General features: G+C 44.1%; 2 protein-coding genes across 3 annotated transcripts; one reads left to right on the forward strand and one right to left on the reverse strand.

The window, feature by feature from the left end:
* Nucleotides 1-1722: 1722 nt before the first annotated feature.
* On the forward strand, nucleotides 1723-13489 carry parp1 (poly (ADP-ribose) polymerase 1). 2 transcript variants are annotated; one of them, XM_020455051.2, is made up of 21 exons: nucleotides 1723-1961; nucleotides 3463-3625; nucleotides 3767-3882; nucleotides 4114-4328; nucleotides 6589-6679; nucleotides 6841-6957; nucleotides 7125-7301; nucleotides 7827-7983; nucleotides 8265-8405; nucleotides 8552-8791; nucleotides 8927-9137; nucleotides 9345-9540; nucleotides 9723-9851; nucleotides 9985-10191; nucleotides 10593-10721; nucleotides 10819-10917; nucleotides 11275-11427; nucleotides 11665-11792; nucleotides 11888-11949; nucleotides 12080-12194; nucleotides 12488-13489. In XM_020455051.2, the coding sequence occupies exons 1-21, from the start codon at nucleotides 1839-1841 to the stop codon at nucleotides 12567-12569; spliced, it is 3051 nt and encodes a 1016-aa protein (XP_020310640.1). In that variant the 5' UTR covers nucleotides 1723-1838; the 3' UTR covers nucleotides 12570-13489. The 2 variants fall into 2 exon arrangements, with proteins under 2 accessions (XP_020310640.1, XP_020310641.1); XM_020455052.2 differs by having other exon boundaries at nucleotides 1724-1961; nucleotides 8936-9137.
* On the reverse strand, nucleotides 4322-5682 carry LOC109866520 (adenosine receptor A1). The gene has a single exon (XM_074933776.1). It carries the CDS (start codon nucleotides 5648-5650, stop codon nucleotides 4565-4567), a length of 1086 nt encoding a protein of 361 aa, XP_074789877.1. The 5' UTR covers nucleotides 5651-5682; the 3' UTR covers nucleotides 4322-4564.
* Nucleotides 13490-14652: the final 1163 nt, after the last annotated feature.

A 14652-nucleotide genomic window follows, 5' to 3' on the forward strand; every position in this document is an offset into this window, starting at 1 on the left:
TTAGAAATGCAATATAGATTTATGCGTAGATATCTTTCTCTGTCGTCTCTGTTGAAACCATTCGATCCGTCTATGGGGAGTAGTTAAATGTTAGTCTCTGGTTGTCCACCAGAGGTCACAATGTCCTTCTTAGAATGGATACTTCAGGTGTTCCACACAGTGGTGAGCAGGACCTCTTCCTTCTCATCTTTGTCCTAGACAACTTTAGGTACCCAGCTGCAGACTGTGAATGTTTGGTCTTTACCTTCTTCTCACGTCGAGAGTTTCAGAGGGTCTTACCATTTTCTAGTCTTGTAGTTTTAGCCATTTCAACATGTGGACCACAGCCTCACGTTCTCTGGTCTGTATTTAAAATCTCAGCCCTTTGAAGCACTCTGGCCTGAAACGCGGTTCCATCATGTTGTCACGAACTCTGAGCTCACTTGGGTGTGGCTACTGACTGGGCACAAGTTTGCAAGAAGAACAATTCTCATTTAGAAGGCTAAAATCACATTGCTATCTTTTCAAAAATAGTGTGAATAGGTATGGTCAACCAGGTATATCTCACAGCTTATACTAACCATACTCTTTACTACAGAGTTGTCCTTTGTACCTCAGCAAGTTGCAGCAGAAACATTGTGGCCAGTTTCCCCATTCTGCAGATCCTGATTCCTTCTGGCTGATTTAGGGCGGGCAGAAGGGTGCGTTATTCAGCATTGTAGTGCATTTCTGGGCACAGAAATGTTCTGTTTCTGCCCCATTTCAGCACAGTCCTGAAGAGCCCAGATCAATTTAATTTTCATGAAAGGGGAAACACTTTCCTTTGGAGCTACTCAATGACCAACACGCAACAGCCTCCTATATAATATCCCTTATGTTATTTGTTCCTGTTGATCGTGAATATTCTAGTCTGTGATTTATATTGTTTTTATGATTTACACTTCAATGTTTATTTAATGTAATAATATGTTTCTGACAGTTTATCAGCTGTTGATTTATGCCAAGAAATATTTTGCTAAGAAATATTTCACTGCCTAATTTAGGATATTCACAGACAGTCCAATTATTATTAATTATTATTATTATTATTATCTGTTGGTCCAGATGAGATATTGGGTAAGTGCGCCATCTAGTGGCAAATTATGTTTCTATTGTAGTCCATCACCATTCAGTACAAACAAACATAATTTAAAGCTAGAGTCCTTATTCAAACAATAAACAGAGCTAAACAGACCTGTGGATGTAATGACTGACCATTCATTATATTCAAATTGTAGTTTTAACCATGTTTTGAGGCCAGAAAAATCCAATTGAACGGCCATCCAAATGGCAATTACTAGTCGGAAACTATCATCATGAACTCCCACTTCTACCGCATGCTGACCTCTGACATCACGTCACCTTCTAAGGAAATTACCTCGATTACAGCCTTTCCAGGAGTTAAATGCAATAACAAAACATTATTTATAAAAAGCAATCTGTTCATGTGTTTTTAACACTTTTGGTCGGATCAATTCTTCAACCAGTAAGATTTTAGCTAGCTTTCTTCAACAATCAATCTGTATATATATATTCTTAATTTAAGTCCAAAAAATTGATCTTTAAAATAAAACCTAAAAGTACAAATACTATCATTAATAAAAGGTTATTCGTTTGAAATAAAAATGTTTTTTTGAGCGTTGGTTATCGTACTCTGTATTTGACTTTCTATGTCTTTTAGAACATCTTCCTCGATTGCTCTTGTCTGCGTATCTGCGCGGGTACTCTGCACGCGGGCTGCAACTACATTGTAGTGGCTACTGCCAAGCACGTAAGATTTACATTAAATCAATCTAATTTTGTGTATAAACTCAACAAAAATGGCAGATGCACAAGAGGACAAGCTTTACAAAGCTGAATATGCCAAAAGTGGACGTGCTTCGTGCAAGAAATGCAAGGAAAACATAGCAAAGGATTCGCTGCGGATGGCTATCATGGTGCAGGTAATGTAGCTAGAGCGTCTTTGGATTTCCGAGAAAACTGTATAAGTGAGGACAATCTCAGAATCATTAAGAATCACTTATACGGTTGTTGTTTCTGCACTAAACAGCCCATTATTGATATGTTGTGGATTTCCTTTACGAATACAGCATGTTTGTGTTGTCTTAATAGAACTCATTTGCGTTTAAATGGCTTCCGAAGGCTTAAATGAGAACGGGCTTTGATTCCTTCGCACCAGCAGGGCATTCTTTTTTGGATGATATGTCTCGGGCATGCATAGATGTGATCGAAGTAAATGGAATGCAGATGGTATGGAGAAGGAAGTAGAATTGTCGCAGGTTAAACACATCTGTTCTAACAGTGGATATTCGTACAACCCATCGTGATTTATGTATTGTAACAGGCCCGCAATGTGGCTACTAATATCCGATTAGGATATAATTGGCAGTTTTCGCTACATAACATAAGTTTTCCCTTTTCTTTTTATAATATAATTGACTGCTAACTAATTTCGCTTCGTATAAACGGGTAGCATAACTATCACACAGAACTCTGTTGTGCTAGTCAAATTCGTTTTTCTGTATTGCAGTTGATTGGTGACGATGCCATGAACATGTATTGGGGTTAACATCTGTATAAGAATTATACTTACCTCAAGCGTCAAAAACCCATCAATAACGGGCAAATTTTGCTGGGGTCATTGAGGAGTTTCGTGTCTGTCCCCAACGGCATCTTTCCCAACGCGTTTCCATGGCAAATCTCCATTAGGTCACACTGCTATGCTTTATTTTGGCCAGGTCGTAGTTGTAAATGATTTCTTGTTCTCAACTAGCCTACCTGGTTAAAATAAATAAAAAGGTCGCGTTCCACCTCTTTACCGCATCTCTGCTACAGCTAGCGTTATGCCCTTGATTTCCAAAAATTCATTAGTTCAATTCAACGACCTGCGGTAGCATCTGCCGCTTTCAAAACAATTCGGAACTTGGAAATATTTGAATTTAGCGCGTTCATAAGAACTGGTAAAAAAACGCGCTCCTACTGTAGAAAATCGTTTTGAATTGTCATCCAAGGTCCAACTCGGAATGCCAAGCTGGGAACTCGGGGCAGCTTTCTAGAACTCCGCCTTTCCGACCACAAGATCACTTACGTCATGATTTGACCAAGTTTTTTCCGAGTTCAGTAGATTTGAATGCAGCATATGTCAGTTTGACCCATTTCCAAATTAGCTCAGGGAAAACATCAGCAACATCGCCAGTGCAGTCATTTGTCATAACACTTTTGAGAGTTGTGTGAATTGTGCCAAGAATTTCACATGAACCAATGTTTACACTTCACAAGTGAAATAAGTGACATAGCTTGCTAGATAAGATGGCAAGTGTGCCTGCTGGTGACCTTTTTTTTTGTCACCCTGAGTCATATGAGCCTACAACCTGGACTATATATGTACAATGTAGTGTGATTACCTTACCCACCATGCCCCTCCCATTATTTTATTTTCCCCAGTCGCCCATGTTTGACGGTAAGGTGCCCCACTGGCACCACTTCTCCTGCTTCTGGCTGCGGGCGTCTGCCCAGTCTCCTGCAGACATCGCTGGATTCTCTGACCTGCGATGGGAGGACCAGGAGAAGGTCAAGAAGGCCATCGAGACTGGGGGAGCTGCAGGAGGTCAGTCTTTAACCATTAACTTTTCTCCCAGCGTGGAGTCATCTGTGTACCCCTTTGATGTCATCGAAATGGAACCCCAAATAATGTCATGCTCATTGACTGGAGGTCAGATTTCAAATATGGCTTCTCTCTTCCTCACAGGAAAAGGTGATGTGAAGGGTGGGGCCAAAGGGGAGAAGACTCTGAATGACTTTGCAGTGGAGTATGCCAAGTCCAATCGCAGCACATGTAAAGGGTGTGAGCAGAAAATTGAAAAGGTGAGGAGTCAATATTTCGATCTGTTTATTTTGTACATAGAGATGATCTGATACACATGGCTGTAAAATGAGTAATTACAGTACAGCTATTCCTCAACATCTGTTCAGTGTAAAAAATAAAAATAGAAAGTTTTAGAATAGGTTGTCAATGTCCATAAATACTTGAATAGGTATCTTACATAAACCCAAATATACACTATCATAACAGAACTCCTCTCCTCTGTTCTCCAGGACCAGATCCGTGTATCTAAGAAGACGATTGACCCAGAGAAGCCCCAGCTGGGGTTGATAGACCGCTGGTACCATACCGCCTGCTTTGTGGGCCGCAGGGAGGAGCTCGTCTTCAAACCAGAATACAGTGCCGCTCAGCTCAAAGGCTTTAACACACTCAGGGTGGAGGACAAGGAGGAGCTGAAGAGAAGGCTGCCCGCCGTCAAATCTAAAGGGTGAGGCTTTCTCTAATGAAGCAAATAAAGTAGTCTGGTGTCCACAAACTTTAACTTTACTGGAATGTACATAGTGGTATATTAATGTTAGTTAGGAGATGTGTCCCTGATATTCTAGCAGTTCTGTTTAGTGTAAAAGACAGTTCTCTGGGCATAACGACCACCAAATGGTACATAATCCTCACCAGTTGAACATTAAGGAATGGCGAGTCAAGACGGTACCAACGGGTCTTCGGTCAGGTCCTGTGGGTGGTGGTCCCCCCACCATCGGCCGCCTCTTCCCAGTCCCCTAGAGCTCTACAGCAGAGGAAGATGGCCTTAAAGGTGTTCCGGAAGGTCTTCATCTTGTACGCGTACAGAAAGGGGTTAACGGCAGAGTTTGCGTGTGATAGGATAATGGCGGTGAGGAGGAGCTCCAAAGGCACAGGGCAGCCGGGGCAGAGCAGCAGGAAGCAGTTGATGACGTGCAGTGGTATCCAGCAGGCAGTGAAGAGGAAGAGGACGAGAAACAGCGACGTGGCTGTCTTTATCTCCTTCTTCATGCTGGCCGCCCGGGCCGCCTGCCCCTCCGCACCCCCCACGCCGCCCCCGCGCTCTGCTGCGATGCGCCGTACCTGCCGCTTGACTGTCACAAAGATCTTGGCGTAGATGAGGAACATGACCACCAGGGGCGCTAGCACGCAGGCAAAGAAGTTGAAGTAGACCATATAGGTCATGTCCACCACGAACACGAAGAAGCAGTAGCCCGAGTCGGGCGGTGTTTTGTGCCAGCCCATGAGGGGCACCAGGCCAATGAGGAAAGCCAGCACCCAGGTCACCAGGATAACTAGGATAGCGTTGCGTGGCGTCATGAGCGTGTGGTAGCGGAAGGGCAGGAAGATGGCCACGTAGCGCTCCACAGCTACAGCTAGCAGGCTGAAGATGGAGCTCTGGGTTAGCATGATGAGCACACTTAGCATCAGCAGACACAGGTAGAGGTTGTGGCGGGGCACGCCAACGCCAGTGAGGATGGCGCAAGGGATGGCCAATGCACCCACGCAGATGTCGGCTACGGCCAGCGACACTAGGAAGTAGTTGGTGACAGTACGTAGCTTCCTGTTGAGGCCAACGGCAGCACACACCAGCAGGTTACCCACGGTGGAGAGGGTTGCTATGATGAGTTCAGCCACCATGTACACAATGTTGGGGGACACCACCAGGTCAGGGGGAGGAGGGGTGGAAGAGGGGGAGGAGGTCCAGAGGGGTTGAAGGTATGGGCGGAAGGTTGAGTTGTCGAAGAGAAGGGAGGTTGAGCGATTCAGTGATGCTGTGATCTCTGTCATTTTTCTGAAATTGAAAGGGAAGTCAGACTTGCTTACTGTAACTTTGTGAAAATTGTCTTAAAGTGATTCTGATTTAAATGATTCCTTATTGATTTACTACATAAAAATGCAGTTTTGGTAAAGAAAGGGCTACTTACCAAACGGTAGCTAGTCAGAATAATGATGCTTAAAATGAAGAATGTCCGTCTTGTTCTGTGCCTGACTCTCCCTCTCTCTAATGAAGAGCAGTGTTCGTCAGGAGGACTTGTGAGAAAGGGAATGCATTAGTATTGATATGCTGCCATCTCTACAAAGTACCACCTCTCTCCCAACCACTGCTACTGCTATGACCACACACAGGCTGCGTGTGTGCACAAGGCAGAGATGGGTTGTTTTTATAGATTCTATCATAGGGGGTGGATGTTTTTTGGTGTTTGTTTCCTGTCCTGTGAGTCAGGTGGTGACCACTATGGGACAATGTGTTTAAGGGGCAGTGATTGACAGATGTTTAGAGGGACAGGATAGGCCTCTGGGAAGCTAATTAATTTCCCTCCTGAAGGGGAGAGGTTGACCAGAGGGAGGGGAAGAGGGTGACATCCTAGTCACCCACGGAGTCACAGGGACGTGTAGTAACTTGAATCATCTCCAGAGACTGGGTGATGTGCGTCTCCACCGGGTGTCAGGACACTAATGAATCTCCCTGATTGATGAAGGTGTCAGGCCTGTTTGACTAACCTTGGATAAGGCTCTGCTCCCAACAGGCCTAATTTACAAAGTTAATGGGGAAGTCTGTGCCTGTCAAGTACCTTCAGGAAGTCTTCAACAGCAAAACTTTCTCTTGGAGGATGAATTACAGAATAGTGTGATTTGAATTGTTGCTTGTAAATGTTTTGCTTGGTAGATAAATTGGTTCATGCATAGAGAATGTAAACAATTTATTTTCCCTGTTTTTCCCTCAGAAAGAGAGAGACTGATGAGGTAGATGGAGAAGGGGCATCGAAGAAGAAGAAGGATGAGGAGGAGAAGAAGAAAGTGGACTTGCAGATGAAGGTTCACTCCTGAAAATTGTGGAAATGCCTTAACATGAATATTTCTTTACTTCATCAAATTAGTAACATAATGTCATTGTTGTCATCTTGTATGTGTGTATGCCAATATGTTTTGCGGGTGATGTTTTCCAAACCCCCTCTTGTGTGGTTGTGTGTGTACAGGAGCAGAGCCAGCTGATCTGGGGCATCAAGGACAAGCTCAGGCAGTTCTGTTCTACCAATGACATGAAGGAGCTGCTCATCGCCAACGGACAGGAAGTGCCCTCTGGAGAGTCCAATGTAAGGAGGCTCACTGTATCTGTCTCAGTAGTTGTCTCAGTAGTTGTCTTTCTCTCTATCTGTCAGTTTCTGCGGTCTGTCTCGTTTAACTGTGTAAACGTGTGTGGTTTGTGTGTCTGTGTGATGGGTCAAACAGCCAGTCAAATAGTGTGTTCTTTAATTGACAGGTGGTGGACAGCCTAGGAGACTGCATGGCCTTTGGCGCACTGAAGCCCTGCGAGGAGTGCCAGGGCCAGCTGGTGTTCAAGAGCGACGCCTACTACTGCACTGGAGACCTCTCCGCCTGGACCAAGTGTGTGTTCAAGACCCAGCTGCCCAACCGCAAGGGCTGGGTCATCCCCAAGGTAGGCCCCCTTCTTTGCGTTCAGAGCGTCTGTAGAGTTTGATGTTCATGTACGCTGCTGCTACTCGCGGTTTATGATCTATGCATAGTCACTTTACCTGTACCTACATGTACAAATGACCTTGACTGACCTGTACCCCCGCACATTGACTCAGTACCCGTACTGAGTACCCCCTGCATATAGCCTCGGTATTGTTTATTTAGTAAATATTTTCCTAACTCTATTTTCTTAACTGCATTGTTGGTTAAGGGCTTGTAAGTAAGCATTTCACCGTATTTCGTGCATGTAACAAATAGAATTTCATTTATCTGGGTTGTAAGGGAAACTACCGGTAAGCAAAAGGTTTTGCAACAGAAAATGAAAAAGCCATTTCTTATTGGACAAGTTCACATAGTACCTGCTTGTGTTGGACTGTTTTCTTCGGTGTCGTGCCTAATGAATTCGACAAAGATCTCAGATATAACTCACTATGCTCTTGTGAATGTCAAACTCGAACATCTCCTCCTCCAATCTATTCCCCTGCAGGAGTTCCATGAGCTTCCCTTCCTCAAGAAGTTCAAGTTTAAGAGACAGGACCGGGTGTTCCCCAAGGTGGCCCCTCCCCCAGCCTCTTCTGCATCCGCTCCCGTCCCCAGTGCCTCCAGTGCTCCCAGTATACCCCTCCCAGAGGGAGCCCCTGCAGGTAAGCAGAAACCAGTAGGAGAATGTGGTGTAGTGGGCCAACTTGTTGGAATGACTTGAGTCATTATCTTCTCATTGTGCTGAGGAATCTGGCCAAAATGGAGATGCCTCTTTAGAGTGAAATCATTGTTGTTTTACTCTATTTTTGCTTCTCTATTCTACAGTGAATATATTATCTTGTTCCTAAGTGTGATGCTAGAACATGACCAGCCCCATTCATAGTATTGGAATGGCCATTCTACTCATTCTAATTCTGTCTATATCGGTTCCTCTCCCCTGTAGATAAGCCTCTGACAGGGATGAAGTTGCTGACTGTGGGCAAGCTGAGACAGAACAAGGATGAGCTGAAGGCTGCTGTGGAGGAGCTGGGCGGGAAGATCACCGGCACAGCCAATAAGGCTACTCTCTGCCTCAGCACCAAGAGTGAGTAGCCAATCAATCAGAGGGGGCTGTTGGATTCAACTTTTGTTCACCCTTACAGTAACAAATTAAACAGATTTTCAGAAGGATAGGTTGGATTTCTTTGTTTTCCCTAGTTTGACATCTTTGGTGTGCTCTCTTTCTCACAGAGGAGGTAGAGAAGATGAGTAAGAAGATGGAGGAGGCAGAGGAGGCGGGCGTGCGCGTGGTCTCAGAGGACTTCCTTACTGACATCAAGTCCTCGGGCAAGGCCCTGCAGGAGCTGGTCTCCCTGCACGCCATCTCCCCCTGGGGGGCCGAGGTCAAACTAGAGACCCAGGCTCAGTCAGCAGCCTCCAGGTCTGGAGCCATGGCTGGCAAGAGCACCAAGAGGGTGAAGGAGGAGGAAGGTACGGAATCGGAAGTAACATTGAGTAACTTAACTGACTGTTATCGTGGAGTATTTTGTTTTTACGGGCTGCTCTGCTAGAGTGTATGGCAGTTGGGTCAATTCCACTTTTACAGTTGTAACAATCTAATTTCAGCTTTTTCAGGTGTTAGCAAGGCCAGTAAGAAGATGAAGCTGACTGTGAAAGGAGGGGCAGCAGTGGACCCAGACTCATGTCTAGAGAACAGTGCTCATGTCCTGGATCAGAATGGCAAGATCTTCAGCGCTACGCTAGGTCTGGTGGACATCGTCAGGGGAACCAACTCCTACTACAAACTGCAGCTGTTGGAGGACGATGTGCATAAACGGTTAGTCTATCCTCCGGGTGAAAGGGGGCCACTTCCTCTCATCCCTCTCTCTTTATCCTCCCCATTCACCACTCCTCTCTCCCCTGTGCTACTCTCTCTGCTTTCCCTGTATTTCTCTTCCTCTTTCTCCTACCTCTTTCTTGTCCCTATTCCAGCTCATCTCACCCTTCTCTTTCCTCTCCCTCTGTCTTTCTTCTCTGTGTGTAGGTACTGGGTGTTCCGCTCCTGGGGCAGAGTGGGCACCACCATCGGGGGAAATAAGCTGGATAAGTTCCATGATAAGAACTCTGCCATGGACAACTTCCTGGGTGTGTACGAAGAGAAGACAGGAAACGCCTGGGGCTCTTCCCACTTCACCAAGTATCCCAACAGGTTCTACCCTCTGGAGATCGACTACGGTCAGGTACAGCTAGAACACACAGACACACACAGGACCGTTTGTGTTCAAATTTAAGAAACCTGTTGTGCGTTTGACTTGACAGGCCAACTTTTAATTGAGAAATGTATACTGTGGCCTTCACCGATTAACCCTGATTGGCCCATCCTATCTCTGTCCCATATCTGATTAGTTGTTTTCCCCACCAGGATGAGGAGGCGGTGAAGAGGCTGACAGCCAGTGCTGGTACAAACTCTCTGCTGGCCAGGCCTGTCCAGGAACTCATCAGGACCATCTTTGATGTGGAGAGCATGAAGAAGGCCATGGTAGAGTTTGAGGTGGGTACTGAGTTGGAGAGTGTGTGTGTTGGTTTTTCTCAATGTGTATTTTTGTCCAAATGTGACCCCCATTTCCCCTTTTTGATTTCTCTTAATTGAGAATGAGTCATTCATCTTTTGTCTTTCCTGTCAGATTGACCTCCAGAAGATGCCGCTGGGGAAGCTGAGTAAGAGGCAGATTCAGAGTGCCTACGCCCTCCTCAGTGAGGTGCAGCAGGCTGTGTCGGACAGTTCCTCAGAGTCCCACATTCTGGACCTGTCCAATCGCTTCTACACCCTCATACCTCACGACTTTGGCATGAAGAAACCACCGCTGCTCAGCAACCTTGACTACATTCAGGTGAGGACACCTGTGTTCTCTCTCACGCTCATCCTCTCAATCAAATGTATTTATTAGCAATTGTCACAAAGTGCTACTACAGAAACTGAGCCTAAAACCCTGGAGAGCGAGCAAGGCAGATGTAGAAGCATGGTGGCTAGGAAAAACTCCCTAGAAAGGCAGGCTCTGAGGGGTGGCCAGTCATCTTCTGGCTGTGCCGGGTAGAGATTTTAAGAGTACGTGGTTATTAAGGCCAGATTTTTCTGGCCTTAACTTGAGTCATACATTTGTCAGACCTCCGTACACAGTCAGTCAATTATCCTGAGGTACTTGAACCAAAGGAGTCAGGTTGACTTTATTTCTAAACTCTAAAGTAAGTAATGGTAGCTGTTTTTAACCCTTTGTGTCCCACTACAAACCAGGCTAAGGTCCAGATGTTGGACAACCTGCTGGACATTGAAGTGGCCTACAGTCTGCTGAAAGGAGGGGCAGAGGATAACAAGAAGGACCCTATCGACATCAACTATGAGAAACTCAAAACCAAGATTGAGGTACAGTAGGCCTGGTGGTTTTTCAATGCTACTCTCTCTTGTGAATACAGTGCTCTAAAAGTTATGAATTGTGTTGTATTTGTCATCCACCTTGCAGGTTGTTGACAAGACCACAAAGGAGGCAGAGATCATTCTGCAGTATGTCAAGAACACACACGCTGCTACACACAACACCTACACACTGGAAGTTGAGGAGGTAAGATTTTCCTGAGAAGCTCACATACACACACTTCACAACTGCTTCTACCAGACTCTTATTATGACTGCTAAATACTGTATAATTAAACACTTGCCCCCTAATATCCCCTTCCCCAAAACACATAAATATTGGACTATAAGTTGTGCCTTCCTGTATTATACCTGTGATCAAATGTATATTCTATTCTACTGAGCCATTTACTCTATGTTCCTATTCTTATATTTTATTATTTCTTACTGTTGCATTGTTGAGAAGGAACCTTCAAGTAAGCATTTCTATGGACGGTGTATACGATGTGTATCCCTTACATACGACTAATAAAACTTCTGCGGTGTCTTGCTTCCGCCCTCTCAGATCTTTAAGATCGTTAGGGAGGGAGAGTACCAGAAGTACCGCCCCTTCCAGGATCTGCCTAATCGACAGCTTCTGTGGCACGGTTCTCGTGCCACCAACTACGCTGGTATCCTTTCTCAGGGTCTGCGTATCGCCCCTCCTGAAGCCCCCGTGGTGAGTGTTCCACCTCGCACTACAGCGCCAGCTAATGCTTGGGATGCATAGCAGAAGTTCCTCCTTTTTTTGTTTTTATTATAGCTGATCAACATGGGATTATTTTTAGTACCTGGTGACATGGTCTTGTATGCAGTCCATATTTATCATTCTATGGCAACAGCACCGGTTCAAATTCAGCTTTACTACGTTGAGACATTTGAAAAACGCTCATGATGTTGTCCTGATACATTCCAGACGGGTTACATGTTTGGCAAAGGTGTGTACTTTGCCGACATGGTGTCCAAGTCGGCCAACTACTGCCACACCTCCCAGTCCGACCCAACTGGCCTACTTCTACTGGGAGAGGTCGCCCTCGGAAACATGTGAGTGACGGCTCAGGTTCATAGAATCCTTTTAATATTCCATATTCTCTGCAATGCCAACTATCGTTATTGATATTTGTTTATCTTTTGTACAGGCATGAACTGAAGAAGGCCTCACACATCACAAAACTACCCAAGGGTAAACACAGTGTGAAAGGTAAGGTGATTTTAAATCATATTTAAGTCATTGAAAGGCTGTATACAATCATGCAATATGTAGACACATTTATATTACTGTAACTTACTTGGCACTTAACTCATTATTTTCTTCCTTCTCTCCCTGTTAGGTTTGGGTCGAAACGCCCCAGATCCTAGTGCCACTGTCACTTTAGATGGGGTGCAAGTGCCTCTGGGAAAAGGAACCAACACCAACATCGACGACACGAGTCTGCTGTACAACGAGTATCCTTTGCTTCATCTGAGGGCCTCTGCCTGTCTTCTGAAAAAGTCTTATACTTTTGCCCATTTTCATCCAAGTGGGTTTGTGCACTGCCTTGTCAATAGAATTTAAAACCATCTCTACTACATTGTTATTACACATGTACGAGGTTGAGAGAGGGATGTGTCCTGTTATCAAGACGAGTTTACAACCTTTTGTTGTATTTCTGTTTGAGGAATGTAACTTGCATCGAATAATATGCCATGCCCCCACACTGTTCCCTAGTTCCTATTTCGCTTAACCTTGCCTCCTTCAGATACATTGTGTATGATGTGGCACAGGTGAACCTGAAGTACCTGCTGAAGATCAAGTTCAACTACCAGATGTCCATGTGGTGAACGGGGTTGTAGTTGACCACCACACTCTCTCCAGAAGGATCCAGCCGACCACCCACCGCTTCCAACTCCCACCCCACAACAAGAGACATTTTTAACCTTCCCATCCTAATGCAGTGTTCTGTTTTCATTTTGTAGTTTAAAATCTTAGCCACTATACACATGGCTTATTGCAATAGCGGATAGCCTTAAATAGGATAGATGTATTGACCTTGTTTTATGCACCTTAGTACCTGTTTTACTATACTAGGTTGGTATTGGTTATTAAGACTGTGGATCGTAAGGTCAGAGTTCAACAATCAGAATGGCTGAATTAAGGCACCTGTGGAAAGTGTCATTGCAAGACAAGAAAAGCGATAATATAACCAACACTGGTCTGTTAAATGTTAGTTTTTTTTGTTTTTGTTTACTTGTGTACCCATAGTCCAAGGTAGTATTTCAGGTAAATGCAAAGCTGTTTTTTAAAGTGTAAAAAAAATATTACTCTTAACTGCAATTTTTCATCTATGGTCAGTTTCAAGGGTTTCAACAGGCATAATGAGATGTTTCCCAATGAGTCATTTCTCTTCACCCAGTCCACTCCATTCCAGCCAAAAGGTAGTAGTTGGTAAATCGGCACACCCTGTGAACACATACAAACCATGGATGACACTTTACTAGAACTTACTAGTAATAGAACTGTTAAGATAAATACTTTGTAGACTGTTCGTAAGGAGTCAATACTAAGTTTGACCTGTATAATATGCTTTGTCTCTCAATCTCTTTGTCAAGGTTGACCCTGTAAAAAATAGGTTTGTGCTGACAGCGTTTAGTCCATGTATTCTATAAATAAATGTTTGACTTAGTGGTGAGAGACTGTTGATTTTGTTCTATCCACTGTATTTTTTTCCCACCACTCAGAATAAAGCATTTTGTAAATCTTACCTTCTTACAAATGGCAACTTTGAACTCCTGTATTTCCATTGTCTAAATTACAAATATTGTTTCTTTCCCTTGTTCAAATTCAACCCATGGCAGGCATTCTTGTCATTACTTGCTTTATGATGTCTGGAGAATTCATGTTGGGAACTAATTTGTCATAAAACACCCCCAGTTGGCCCACTTACTTCATTTGGGTGTGTCCTCTGAGCCTTGTGTTACAAAGGGGGGGGGGGGCAGATTTGTTTTCTTCTGCTTGTTGCTCTGCTGCTAATAAAGGACTAGTAACGGCTCAGTGCACTACTTTTGTGCATTTGTAACTTGAGTCTGATAATTATCTGTACAAAACAGTTAATCTGATAATTGAGGAATATAAAAATACTTGCTTTATATTTAAGTGTCTTGAAATACTTTGCAAATGCAACATATTTCTGTGTGAGAACTGAAATGGTCTGTTCATTTTCCATTTTAGTAGATACTTTTATCCAGAGCAATTTACAGTATGTTACGGCTTTCTTCCGTTGAAGGAGGGTCGGACCAAAATGCAGCGTGGTTAGTTCGATACATGTTTAATGAAAACGAATACGAACAATACAAAAACAACAAACGGAAAATGTGAAAACCTATACAGCCTGTCTGGTGAATACAAACACACAGGCAGGAACAATCACCCACAAACACACAGTGAAACCCGGGCTACCTAAATGTGGTTCCCAATCAGAGACAACGAGAATCACCTGACTGATTGAGAACCGCCTCAGGCAGCCATAGACTCTGCTAGAAAACCCCCACTAAGCCACAATCCCAAAACCTATGAAAAATCCCCATACATAAACACAACACAAAATAAACCCATGTCACACCCTGGCCTGACCAAATAAATATAGAAAACACAAAATACTAAGACCAGGGTGTGACACAGTAGTGAATGCATAATGTCAAACTTTTTCATATTGGTCCCCCCTTGGAATCAAACCTACAACCTTAGCTTTGCAAGCACCATGCTCTACCGACTGAGCCACATCACAAACCATTTGATCAATTACTGTTTTTGCATAGGTTTTTTTCAGTGATGGAAAGCCTACAGGTACAAACCTAGATGACCAGCCAATGTATAATACAGCAATGTATTACATTAAGTGGTTTGTAAGGATGGAAAATGAATACG

This window comes from Oncorhynchus kisutch, linkage group LG21, assembly GCF_002021735.2.
Source record: "Oncorhynchus kisutch isolate 150728-3 linkage group LG21, Okis_V2, whole genome shotgun sequence".
In the NCBI taxonomy this organism is placed as follows: Eukaryota; Metazoa; Chordata; class Actinopteri; order Salmoniformes; family Salmonidae; genus Oncorhynchus; species Oncorhynchus kisutch.